Source organism: Cupressus sempervirens, chromosome 2 (genome assembly GCF_028749045.1).
Source record: "Cupressus sempervirens isolate cs-2001-9-10 chromosome 2, ASM2874904v1, whole genome shotgun sequence".
Lineage (NCBI taxonomy): Eukaryota > Viridiplantae > Streptophyta > Pinopsida > Cupressales > Cupressaceae > Cupressus > Cupressus sempervirens.
The window spans coordinates 360,551,784-360,565,885 of record NC_143119.1 but is presented as its reverse complement, the minus strand read 5'-3'; the positions used below and the strand labels follow the sequence as shown (position 1 = coordinate 360,565,885).

The following is a 14,102-nucleotide window of genomic DNA, read 5'->3' as shown; positions in this document are numbered from 1 at the left end:
ATAAGCTCAAATGGGGCCTACGTGATAAGGCATCAGCAACTACATTCTGTGTCCCCTTAAAATATGTAATATCAAAGTCATAGGACTATAACTTGCTCACCCACTTCTGCTGCCTATCATTGAGATCTCGCTGCCCCAAAAAGTGTCTTAGGCTATTATGGTCGATTTTCATACAAAATTTGCTACCTACCAAATATTGCCTGAATTTGGCCAAAGCATGCATAATGGCTAACATCTCCTTATCATATATGTTGAAGCTCCACTCTGGCCCTCTCAATTTCCTACTCTCATAAGTAATAGGGTGCTTCTCTTGCATAAGCACCGCTCCAATGCCCTCTCTGGAAGCATCACACTGTAGCTCAAAAGGTTTGCTGAAATCTGGTAATGCTAACACTGGACAAGAAGTCATCAAGTCCTTAAATTTCTCAAAACACTCCTGTGCCTCAAGAGTCCACAAGAAAGATCCCTTTCTCATCAAATCTGTCAAGGGTGCTGCATGCCTGGAATATCCATCCACAAACCTCCTGTAGAAACCACATAGTCCTAGAAAGCCCCTCAACTGTGTAAGGTTCACCGTTGAAGGCCACTCCACAATGGCACGAATCTTTTCAGGATCCATGCATACACCCTCTGCACTGATGATGTGACCCAAGTACAACAACTTTGTCATGCCCAAAGCACACTTCGACTCCTTTGCATACAAGGATTCTTTGCCCAATATATCCAACACCGTGTCAAGATGAACCAAGTGCTCCTCCCAAGATCTACTATATACCAAGATATCATCGAAGAAGACAAGTACAAATCTCCTCAATTGAGGATGGAAAACCCTATTCATTGTTGCCTGAAAGTAGCAAGTGCGTTAGTTAGCCCAAATGGCATAACTACAAACTCAAAATGGCCACAATGACATCTAAAGGCTGTCTTCTTGATGTCCTACTCTCTAACTCTGATCTGGTGATAACCTGATCTCAAATCTATCTTTAAGAAGAAGCAAGCTCCATGAAGCTCATCTATCAACTCATCGATCCTGGGAATGGAGTACCTATTTTTAATTGTCTTCCTATTAAGCACCCTATAATCAATGCACATCCTCAATCTCCCATCCTTCTTCTTTACTAACACCACTGAAGAAGCAAAAGGAGACTTACTTGGTCTAATGTGGCCCATAGCAAGTAACTCCTTTATGGTTTTCTCAATTTCATTCTTCAACCTCTTCGGATGCCTGTAAGGTGTAATCATGATGAGCTTAGCCCCCTCCTCTAACTCAATGATGTGCTCAATACCTCTGTCTGGTGGTCTACCTCGTGGAATATCACCGAACACCTTAGAGTGTTTAACTCTAAGCTCTTGAATATCAAGAGAATATTCAATCTTCTGCTGTCCCTCCTGTGATGGCATCAACATGCACTCTGTTGCCCACCCTACCTGATCATGTCGAATCAATCTAGCCATTCTCCGAAAAGAGACCATCCTGAGATCATTGTCCCTGATTGCCTTAAGAATATGTGTCTTCCCATTCACTTTAAACCTCATCTCCATCTCCTTGAGGTTAAGAGTGAACTCACCAATATCGTACAACCAACTCATCCCAAGAACTATATATGTATCTCTCATAGGTACAACATAAAAATCTGCCTTAAAGTCATAATTATTAACTTTCAATGGGAGTCCAGTGATCCTACGATCACATTTGAGGACATAGCCATCCGCTACCCTCACTCTAATTCCCCCAAACTCCTCTATTTGTATGCCACGCTTCTCCACCATTCTAGCATCAATGAAATTATGAGTGGCACCTGTATCAACCAGAGTTATAACTCACTGTCCAGCGAGTACTCCTCTCATCCGGAATGACCCTTCTTGCTTAATACTAGTGAGACAAGCTTCCCTAAGTTGCCCATTTCCTTCCCCATCCTTGGACTTCATTTTAGACAAGTTTTCAGCCTTGTCTTCCTCTTTTTCACCATCTATTTCCTCTATATCAGACTGCTGATCTGAATTATCTGATTCTGATTCTTCATAGTATGCCCACATAACTCTATTAGCTTTTCCCTTTGGCCTAAGAGGACAATCATGGTTTGCATCATAGGATCCCTTACAGTAGAAACATAATTTTTTCTTCCTCAAATCATTTAATGTTTCCCTGTCAAAAGGTGCTGGAGTTTTATCTTTAGAATCATTTTTAAAATCAGTCCTCTCTGATTTTTTATAAAATGGTTTGTTATTCTTACTAGAAGATGCTCCTTTGGACTGAAATTTGTTTGTTGGGATTGCATGTTCCATACTTCTTGCCTTTTTCATCGCTTCCTGTAAAGAAATAGGATCAAATGCCTTTATCCAACCTCTCAGTGGTTCGGATAGGCCCTCAATGAAAAGAACTATCAATCTACGCTCTGAAATGTTTGGCACCATGACTGCCAACCGCTGAAATTCACCAATGAAATACTCCAAGTTGCCTATTTGTTTCAGCTGTGCTAAGTCCTAGAAGTAAATCTCTGGATCTTTCTTGTCAAATCTTTCAACCAACCTATCCACGAAGTCCTGGTATTCTGTCACCTAGTTATGCTGAAGTGTTACCATACCATGGTACCACCAATCATGTGCTACTCCCTCCAAATGGAAGGTGGCATATTTGATAGCTTCAATCTCTGTCATTGACCTCAGTGCCAAAAATGTGTCAAGCTTATGAATCCAAGCTTGAGCTGTCATCTTACCACTCCCATCAAATGTAGGCATAGTAAGCTTGCTTGTAGCCCTCTTCAGCTCACTATTTTGACCTCTAGGCCTCCTATCCTGTCTGAGTGACCTGTAATGCTCTCTCTTTTGATTTACAAAGCGTTCAAAAGTCATCCTCTCCCGAACCTGCGGAGCTAATAATTCCCATTCATCATTTGTAGCCATGAGTGCATCTACGAATATGGGGTCTCCTGTCGCCTCATCTACTGGAGCTTTTTCTGGCTCCTCTGGAACAAATGTAGGGCGTGTAGGCTTATCAGCTGTTCTGGAATGGGTCCGTTGTGGTCTCTGATTACCTGTAGCACTCTTGTTATCTTCCTGTTCTCCCTATTCCCCATTCTGTCTAACAGGTGGGTTCATCCTTTCTACCATAGTAGTGAGTGCCTGTAATGCCTGTGCCATCTGCTGCTGCCCTGTAACCATAGCCACGGAAGAATTCTCCGATATCCTAATCATCATTATTCCTCCTGTTTCAAGGTGGACTACCATCATGCCTCTCTTCCATATTTCCTATTTCCTACAGCTATTCTCTATCAATTAGAGCTCTCCTACGACTATAGTACCTGTGTGGTCCAATTTCCAGTGTCTGCATATGACTCCCAAACCCTTAGGATGGCAGGAATGAGGCTCTGATACCAATGTAAGAACCCCAAATAGGCTCTATGCTGATCATTGTTTGTTTCCTTGAGTGTAATGATTTTTTTGGTTTGTTTTTTAATGTTTTATGCTGTTTTTGGGTTTTTGAGTTGATGAAAAGGAATACAAATATTGAAACTAATCTACCTAAAATTATAACTCAAATCTTATTATAATGCTGATCAAATTCATTTATTCAGATGGCTCCTAATGTTTGTACAATACTTATTGCTGGAAGAATACATTAAAAACATCATCATTCATAGTTGAAAAACCTGATTTTTGTCTCCAATATGCAATCACACTGCTGATTGCTTCCTCCTTGGGCAGCGCCTATCAAAAACTACAATATTAAATCTTTGATTTTTAATTCACTGTAGCGCTGTCCTATTCACGGCACTGTAGCGCATTGTTCACGGCAGCACTGTAGCATGTTACTGTTCATGTGTATTGTAGCGCACTATTCACGGCACTGTAGCACACTGTTCACGGCACTTGTAGCTGCTGTTATAAATCCCTTCCAACCTGTAAATAGATTCATCCAATTCTCTCCAACTAAAACACAATATTGACTCCAGAATGAAGCCAACTCACAGACAAAATTCAAGCGATATTTCACACCCTCAAATTGCATCAACTCTGAAGATACTACGTCCTCCACAGTCTGAATTCTTCTCAAACTTGTAGAAACCCTTGTTGCCACAACTTGAAGAAATTTCACAAGGCAAAGTTTTAAGTAATTCGCATAAACTGCTCTTGAAGGAAGACAAGGTTTGTTTATAAGGACTCCTCAACTCCAGAATGAGTCTCCACGCTCAATGTGGGATAAAAGATATAATAATAACATTAAAAATGTTATTACATTAAAACTTGGAAAATCCCTTTTAATTTTTCCATAAGCTTGGACCCACAATTAATTGAAATAATGTCCCCTTTTATGATATCATGACCCTCACTTAAGTTATATATTATAACTTAACAATATAGGCTCAAAACCAATAATGTTTATTTTAACTAAAGAAACATTAATATCTCCATTATTACTCAACATTTTTGAATGTCGTTCGAACTGGGAGCTAACATGATAGAACTGCATATGACCATACGCCTTTTCTAAAAATAGCAGGGGTCTATCTTTATAACTCCAAAATTGCTAAAAATAGCCTAACCAAGCCAAACTCAAAGCAAAACTCATAATAAACAAACTCTGGCAACCCAAAAGAGTACTCTGCTCTAGTCCTTGGAAGATCTCCACACCAAGGTGACCCTCTATCCAATCCTATTAGCCTACGAGGGTCTCTGATAGGCTAATCACAAGCTAAAGTGATGTCTCTAGCTAGAAGGGGACATCACAGTTTGAACGTCTACAAGAGAAAAGACACCACTTGAAAGGTATGGATATTCTTTTGATGATTGGAGATGCATATTTTCATTGAATAGTAAGTTTGATGAACCAATATCTGTAGAAGAGGTGCTTGGTATGAATGATTCAAAGTCCTAAAAAATAGCCATGGATGAAGAGATGACAACTCTTAAAAAGAGTGATGCATGGAACTTGGTATCATTGCATGAAGGATGGAAGGCTATTGGTTGTAAATGGGTGTTCAAAAATAAGATGGGTTCAGATAGAAGCATTGAAAAGTACAAAGCATGACTAGTTGCAAAAGGTTACTACAGATTGAGGGAGTAGATTAGGGTGAATGTTTTCCTCTTGTAGCCAAAATGACATCCATTCATTTACTGCTTTCTATTGCAGCAGCTTGTGATCTAGAGATCAAGCAAAGGGCTGGGAAAACAACTTTTCTTTATGGAGATTTGGAGGAAGAAATTTGTGACATGAGGTGAAACTTAAAAGTCACTTGGTTTGTAAGTTAAAGAAATCCATGTGTGGTTTAAAACAGTCCTAGGATGTGATAACAAAAGCTTGGTACATATGTGTTGATTTTGAGATTTGTCCAGTCTAAATTTGATCACTCGGTATATTTAAATCTGATGGTGATTGTTTCATGGTTACTGCCTTTTATGTTGATGACATGTTTATTGGCAAAAAGAAGTTTGATTGCAAAATTAAAATCTCAGCTCTCAAAAAAGTTGCAACAAGACACACTATGGGAATAGAGATTAGAAAAGATAGACAAAATATAAAGATTTTGCTAGGCAAGTAAGTATTTTGATACTATTTTGAGTAGAATCAATATGCAAGATTCTAGACCATTAGTTATTTCTATCATGATGGGAACAAAGCTTTCTATTTCACAATGTCTTGCATCCCTACTGGAGGTGGAAGAAATGAGTCGAGTACCATACTAGAGTGGAGTTAGTAATTTGATGTATGTTTATCTGTTTTTACAAGACCATATATTGCCCAGGCAGGATTTTTTTCTCATTTTCTGAGGAAGAGCACATTGGGATGTGGTAAAAAGAGCTTTCAAATACAGGTGGTACCTCAAAGTACTCTACATGTTTTCATAGAATAGGAAACAAGCATTCCTTGATTATTTGAGGTTATGTGGATTCGGATTGGATTGGTGATGTTGATAGTAGAAGATCCACTACATACGAGCAAGTGAAAATTTGTGGTTGCTTTGTCCACTACAAAGGTAGAGTGTATGGTAGCTACTCATGTTTGCAAGAAAGCCAATTGGCTCAAACGATTGCGTTTAGATATAGAATTCAAACAAGGTTTAGTGACAATTTATAATGACAATCACAGTGCAATTTGCCTAGCAAAGAACCCAACATTTCATGCTAGGACCAAGCCAATTGATGTACAATATCATCTTGTGAGAGGTACAGTTGAGGATGGCAGGGTAAAGCTGAGGGAGGTAGAAACTTTTACAGATGTTGCTAGTTCATTAACCAAGCCTGTTAGTGCAAAGAAGTTCAGATAGTGTTTGGAGTCGATGGGCTTCTCGGGCCGTAGCAGTTGGTTCATGATAGTATGGATCATAGTTGAAAAACTCACCAAATGCAAAAACTCGCCAAGCCCCCCAAAAGTTTAATTGGGAAAAACTCGGCGATTTAAAAAAAAAACTCGGGAAAAACTCGAGAACCTAAAAAACCGCTGAAATTTAATTAAAAATACATTTATTTTGCAAAATTTAATGAGAAGATGAATCTAATAAGTTAATTAAAGACAATACAAAAGAAAGAAAAAAAGTTTAGATATATATAAATGCATAATGCGTACAAAATTGCATTCTCATGCAGAATGCTCATGGTAGGAAGCAAAATAGTAAATTACTAAATAGTTTCAATCTGTCAAACTAGAAGTAAATACTAAAAGTCTAAATACATCAATACAATGTCAATCACATCTTCCTCTTTCCACTTGCACTAGCAGGAAAGCGAGGGGGTCTAGTCCTAGAAGAAGTGCCCCGCATTGGGATAGGGTGTGAGCTGCATGACTGTGAACTCTATGGCTGTGCCCCCTCGCTCGACGTCCCTATTGACTAGCTCGGCGTCCTAGACGAGGATGCATCTCCTCCTAATGGTAATGCCTGATCCTCGCCTGAATCATCATCATCCTCGTCCTCATCCTCAATGTCATCCATAGTGAACTGAAAATCAGTGTCAGCCTCCCCCTCCATGGCATGCCTCTCCAAATCAGCGATCTCATCTGGTGTAAACAATGGACTTGGCTCCTGTGTTGTCCAATCAGAATAAGGATCTATCTCATCTAGATCAAGCGGACCAAGTAGTTCTAAGAGATATGCCTTTTTTATGCGCAACTTAAGATTATAGTGCACATAAACAAGATCATTAAGCCGTTTTTTAGTCATTCTGTTTCTTTTCTTTATATGGATGGACTCAAATAAGCTCCAATTGCGCTCACAATGGGATGAGCTACAAGGTTGGGATAGGACTCTGAGAGAAAATTTCTTTAAATTGGGGGTATGCCACCCCAACTTGCCCACCAAGCATCTGCAAAACAAAATTAAAAAAGTTATAAAGCAAAAAAAAAAAAAAATCAGAAGCACAACTTATTAATTAGCAAAAGTTTTAAAGTTTGATGCTTTACCTGGTGCTTGAGTAGATTTTGCTCTCTTTGCTAGCATAGAAGAGAACAAAGGACCCCTTGATTCCACATAGATTTGTTGTTTGGTCACAATAAGGTCTCTCTCCTCTTCACTTGATATCATTCTCTCAATGCATTTAGAGAGACCTGCCATGACCTCTGCATTAGAATCTGAGTAGGAATCATCAGCCCTAAAACAAATAGAAAATGATATCAAGTCTTACTACACAACCTTAAAAAGTAAAGTAAAATAAAGACTTATTAAAATCCCAACTTCAAGGACAATCAATTATCATAGTACCTGAATTTGGGATTGAGGAAGTAGCCTGCTGCATGAATAGGTTAGTGGAGCATATTGTTCCACCTCCTATCAATTATTTCCCAAATGGGGTCAAATCTGAGATTGTCCCCGTGATAGTAACTTCTAACAGCCTCTTTCGCCCTATCCATGGCCTCATAAAGACCTCCCATTGGGGATTGCTGCCCATCACATGTGCGCAAGACTAGAACCAGGGGCAGAGACATCTACATTTGAAATTTGAAAAATACAAATTAGTTAATAACATAGTAAGTTATGAATTGATAATGAAACTTGAATAAATTAAAAATATAATGAAGTTACCTCCACAATCTCCTTAGCCTTTGCAAAAAAGCTATCATCAAAGACTATTCATGCCACAGCCTCTCCTTCGGGCTTCTTTGAGTAAGGTGAAGCAACCCAATCAGCACACACAAACATTTGCTTCAAAGCCAATATGTGGTCAAGAATACTTTGCAACGTCAAGAAGACCGTTGCAAACCTTGTCATAGCAGGTCTCATCAAATCTTTGCCTTTAGTGGCTTTTCTCATCAAACTGAGAACCCATGGGTGATTATAGATATATTTTGTGACTCGCCTAGCATCTTCCACAACTGGACTCACCCAATCAAGTTTTCCTATGTCCTCCAAAAGAAGGTCAAGGACATGTGCTGCACAAGGTGACCAAAAAAGTGTGGGATGCCACTCTTGGAGGATTCTACCTAAAAGATTAGCAAAAAATCAATAATCAGTAACAAACTTTCCATATTTAGTATTTACAAATTACATCAAATCTAAATTGAATAATACCATAGCATTACATTCATGATTCATATTGATTCAAATATGAAAAATTAAATCTACCTGCTGCTGCATTATCTGTGATTATTTGCACCACATTCTCTATTCCCACCTCCATGACAACATTCTCCAACATTAAAGCCAATGTGGCTGCATTTTTCACTTTGTTGGAGGCATCGACAAATTTCCAAAACACCACATCATCTTTGCAAGCAATCAAGAAGTTAATAATGGTTCTACTTCTTCCATTTGTCCACCCATCAGATAAAATGGTGCAGCCATACTTCTTCCACTCTTTTTTTTGGTCTTCTATCAACAATGTTGCCCTACCAACCGCTTTGTCAAGCAACCTACAAAATTTAGGTGTAATATTAAATAAAGTGTTAAGTGTTAGTAAAAAATTAGGAAATAAGTTATAACAATTAAGATTTAAAATATAACAATGAACTAAAGTGAATCACAATTATTTACAATTACTAAATAGTAAAATACTAACCTTCCACTCATATCCTTGCGATTAGGCAGCTTGTACCCTTTGCCTGATATTGTCATTGCATTCACCATATTGAACCAATAGGGATTATCAACGGCATTCATTGAGATATTGTTGAAAAACCAAAAATCAGCTGCTGCAATATCAGTTTGCTCATGCACCTCCTTAAACCATGCAGTGCCCTCTAATGATGGTTGTGCTCCAGGTGTGTTCCTGGGCACAAAATAACCACCTATCCCTGATGGGGATCCGGATGGTGATGATGAAGAAGTAGGAGATGTAGAAGAAGTGGAACCGGTAAAAGAGAAATTTTTTTTGTGGATCCGTGGGCCACGAAGAGATCCTGGTATGTTCTCAAGTGCTTCTTCTTCCTCTTGCATATCAAAAGGAGCTCCTTCAGATTCAGCTATGGCTGCCCTCATAGCTAATTTTGCCCTCTCCCTATTCAATTTTTTCTCTTCAGCAGTTGCAAGTAGGGCATGGATGAATCTTTTTTCTTCATCAGTTACCTTGAGACAAGGATTTGAGCCATGTTTCTTTATGCCTGTAAGGTGGTATTTGAGGCGGTTTATGCCTCCAGAAATAATTCTCTCACAGGGAATGCATATCACCTTCCCAATATCATTTGGACTTGGAGCTTCATTGGCATACTGCCATGCCTTATCTCTTGCATTTTTAGGCCGAGTGCTATATATCCAGATGGGCATGGTGTTTGTGGCCACTCTTCTTGCGGGTTTGTCATGTTTTCTTAATGCTTGTCCGCTGCCCTACACATAAATAATTAAATTTATAGAAAAACAAATAAACAAAGTTAGAACTTAGAGTTAGAACTTAGAAGCTAGAAGTTTAGAACAACTAGGGTTTCAACTTTCAAATGATTTGAAATCATTTACAAACAACAACAAAAACAATAAAAGCTTTGCTTAAAACTATAAAAAGTTTTCAAACAATGATAAGATGAACATACCTGGAAAGAAATTTCTCTTCTAAATTTGGTTAGAATCCTCCAAAATCCACTCCAATCTTCCTTTAATCACTTGCAATCAGCTAAAACCTTCTTTGCTCCACACAAATGAAAGAAACAATGCATTTTGACCTATTTAGGCATCATTGGCCGCGGGTTCCTTGAACCGCGAGTTTTTTACATTAACTTGCCGAGTTTTTGACTAATACTCGGCGAGTTTTTGGACTCACGCCGAGTTTTTGGACAGGCGAGTTTTTGAGCGATTTACTCGCCGTCCCAAAATACTCGGTGAGTGTTTAAAACTCGCCGAGTAACCGGCGAGTCTTCCATCTATGGACTATGGATCCCCTAATTCTTGCAAGGTTTTTAACAAGTGGGAGAATATTGAGAAAACATGTGTCTCAACCTTGCAAATTCCCATAAATAGCTATAAAAACGTAGTTGGATTTTTTCTACTTGAGTGGCTTGAAAAGTGGAATATTAGTCGTCAAAAATGCCTTGTCCATAGTATATTATGATTGGTGCATTTTCATATATTCAATGACAGTCGTAAGAGTTAAAAATAGGGGAGAAGACTACGGATGTGAGAGCCTATTTTTTACCCAAAATCATGCCTATCTTCGACAACACGCATCAAGAAATTTTAGCACATGGTTTTGCAAACCACAGATGGTTTCCAAGTTGTGAGAAACCTACAAAATGGAGGCTTGAGGAGGAGTTTGTATCATTGACTTTTATTTGCAAGATGGGACGCTACTATAATGCTACTGAAATTCCTATAAGATTGAGCTGAGGTGAAATTCCTGTAAGAACTTGCATAACAATAGTGTTGTATCTGTAGTTGATTTAATAATACATAATGCAGGTTTTCGAGTGTGAGGTTTTTCTCCCAAAAAGATTTCCCCAACGTAAATCACTGTGTTAATTGTTTATTGCTATTTAATATTTTGTTTATGATCTTAGGTTTTTCTTGAAACCTCCGTAATAACTGAGTTGAAATTTGCATAATCACCATAATCACTCTCTCAAGATTAGTGTAGCTGTTTCCGCACACCTTTGCTTTCTTACACCAAATAGCTTATAAAACCAGCCTTCCTAGTGTGAACTCTCTGGAGATAATCTGTTGATGGAAATAGCCTTACACATGAAATGTAGCTGAAGAAATGTTATTTCATTAATCTTATGAATAATATTTAAATTAACTATGTCTGCAGAAACTTACAATTACTTAATAAATTCTTATGCTTTGTTCTCCCAGTATTAGCTTATGATATCAGCATTCTCTTGACATGAAATTTGTTCCCAATTTACTATGCTGTACTTATACTTTATTGAAAATTCTAATTAAATTAATCTCGAAGCCCTGACAAGACGTGGTTTCACTAGTTAGCAGAAATGCAGTTGTTATGTACCTCTAAAATTTGCCCCCATCCAGTCAAAAGGTGGAAATCCAGAGAAATAAGTCTTGATAGCTATGGGCATTAATTGTACCATTGCAGTAGTTTTGGAGGATAAATGAATCACAATACCGATTACTACATAAAAGCTTTTCTTTTCTATTGTCAAAACCCTAATGTTATTTATGAGACCATGATATTTTTGCTTTGTACGTTTGTGCTCATAAATGAGATTTGTATATTCTTTAGTGACTGAAGTTTGGATGTGTGGATGGTAGGAGGCTAAGTCGAGTCTTTAATAATTGAGACTAACTACATTCTTTCCAATTGTAGTGCCGTATAGAAATAGAAAAAGTGAGACTCTTGGTCCGTGAAGCTGCAAATCAGTTGGACTTAAATGGCAATAAAGTCGCCAAAGGAGCAATTGCCATGGCCAAGGTAAATATCTGTTCTGCCTGTTTCCATGTGCAGAGAATCATTATTTCAGCTTGTTGCTTTTGATAGTCTTTAGTAATGCATATTACACAAAATAGTTCATCATTTTAATGGAAAATTTTCATGTGCTACAAAAATAGGTTGCTGCTCCAAACATGGCATTGAATGTGCTGGATACTGCAATCCAGGTGCATGGTGCGGCAGGTGTCAGCACAGATTTAGTACTTTCCCACCTGTGGGCTACTGCTCGAACATTACGACTAGCTGATGGTCCAGATGAGGTCCATCTCGGAACTATAGCTAAGATTGAATTATCAAGAGCAAGACTGTGATATATACCTTTTCTAAATAATGGAAATATTATGTCTGTAATCCATGCCCACCTTGTAATTATTCAAGGCAGAGAATATTTGATATGAGCAGAAAATTGGAGTTACTATTTAATGTGATATCAGCTCAACTTTTATCTGTAAACAAACACAGAAAGAAAGTGTATAAACATACACTTGGCAAAGCATAGTGTTGCGTGCAATAAACGATTCTGTAAGCCACAGGTTGACTCACATTATTTGTACTCTGAATTTATGCGACTGATAAGCCTATCTCTATATTCCTTTTGGATATTCATAATAAATTAACGAAGGGCTTATCGAGCTAAAACCACATTGTAATGGATCTATGATAATTTGAAATACCTCCCTGGTTCTTCTCTTATCCTAATTGCCCAGCTGATAACCCAAAAGATAGTACTCTCTGAGTATAACAGTCATAGTAGGGAAAAAAGAGGAATGAATTAAAAAGTACGAACAGGTAAGGAAAAAATGTCCAACGAACCAATTACTGGGTTGGATGCTCTCTATAAACAAGAAAATCATAATTTGTTTACGTAGTTCTTAAGTTTGATTATGAGCATTGATTGTTTGCCCCTTATGAATAGATTACCTAAACCTGTGTTCAAATGGGGGTCAGTGAAACATCCTCAATCTGTTATGGAGTTTTCCATATATATCTATTAGAGTACTTATATGATTGGCAATTTCTTAAATCAATTTAGCATGATTTAAATAATATTTATATTTTGAATTTTTAAATATGTATATAGAAATTTTTTGAAATTCATCCGTCAATATTAATTATTGTTATTTATTGTAATTAATTATTTTTATGTGTTAAGCGAATTTGAACTCAAGACCTCTCACATGAGAGGCTCACAAGTTATCGTTGTGTTGTAGGCTCTTGCCTATTATTATAAATATTATTCAATGGATATTATTTAAATATTTAATTAATTGTTGTATTGTTATTTTTGTTTTAAATTTGTAATTTTTCATCTCTATATGCTTAGAAATTGAAAAGAAAATATATTTGACATAATTTATTTGATTTTTTTTAATATTATAATCATTTACAAATCTTGTGCTCATTCAAGCAACAATATGAGAATTACAAACTTATTCAAGCTCCTTTCTAGCAACCACACTAGAAATAACATTTGGGAGACCAAGAGACCCAACTTAGAATCCACCTTATACAATGAGACAAATACAACCAATAGAAGACGAAGGGTCACAACTTACAATTCCACAAAGATGTCTTTCTTGGGATTTGAATTAGGGTTTCCACAATGAGAACTCATTGCTTCGGCTAACTAAGCTAAATCCCTTGACTTTATTTAGATTTTTGAATGAATTATTGTTTATTATTTTTTTCAATTAACTAGATAATAGAACTAAACATCTTTAATTATACAATTGAAATACAAAATATGTTTTATTTTAAACTTCAGTGTAAAATATATCATTAAAATTATTATTATTCGTCTACCTTGAATTCATGAACATATGTTAATGAAATGGCAACCTTAAAATCAATATTTATATAGTAATTACATTCATTTTGCATTTATTATCCATCTTCCTTGTATGAAATAAGGAAACTAAAGGAAAGAAATAATAACAAAGTTTCCATATGTAAACGTAAGATTGAGATTGATTACTATATGGTAGCATTTTTATTATTTGGAGGTGCTAAAAGAATGTGCAAGCCATTTTGGTTGATAAAGCCTAGATGCACAAGATTTTTTTTGAAGTTATGTATCTCAATTAAGTTACTTTTCATGTTATTAAGGCAAAAAAACAATTGAAAATGACCGATGTCATGATACAAATATTTTTTTAAATCTATCAATGTACTATTTATATGATCTTTGTGAGATTTCATTTTTCACTTTGTTAATAAGTTCGTTGAGATTTTGTTTTTAATAACATATAATGTAAGCTATTTTTTTCATTTTAATTATGCAATTTTTTAGTTATCTTGGT

The 14,102-nt window shown here is 36.8% G+C and overlaps 1 protein-coding gene across 3 annotated transcripts in view; it reads left to right on the top strand.

Annotated features, from left to right (window-relative positions):
* IBR3 (acyl-CoA dehydrogenase-like protein) overlaps nucleotides 1–12,495 on the top strand; it is a 403,438-nt gene extending 390,943 nt beyond the window's left edge. For all 3 annotated transcript variants that reach the window (XM_089813746.1, XM_089813745.1, XM_089813744.1), the window contains exons 17-18: nucleotides 11,680–11,784; nucleotides 11,922–12,495. In XM_089813746.1, the coding sequence (XP_089669872.1) occupies nucleotides 11,680–11,784; nucleotides 11,922–12,113 (297 nt within the window). In that variant the 3' untranslated portion in view covers nucleotides 12,114–12,495. The remainder of the gene's footprint in view (nucleotides 1–11,679; nucleotides 11,785–11,921) is intronic.
* Nucleotides 12,496–14,102: the final 1,607 nt, after the last annotated feature.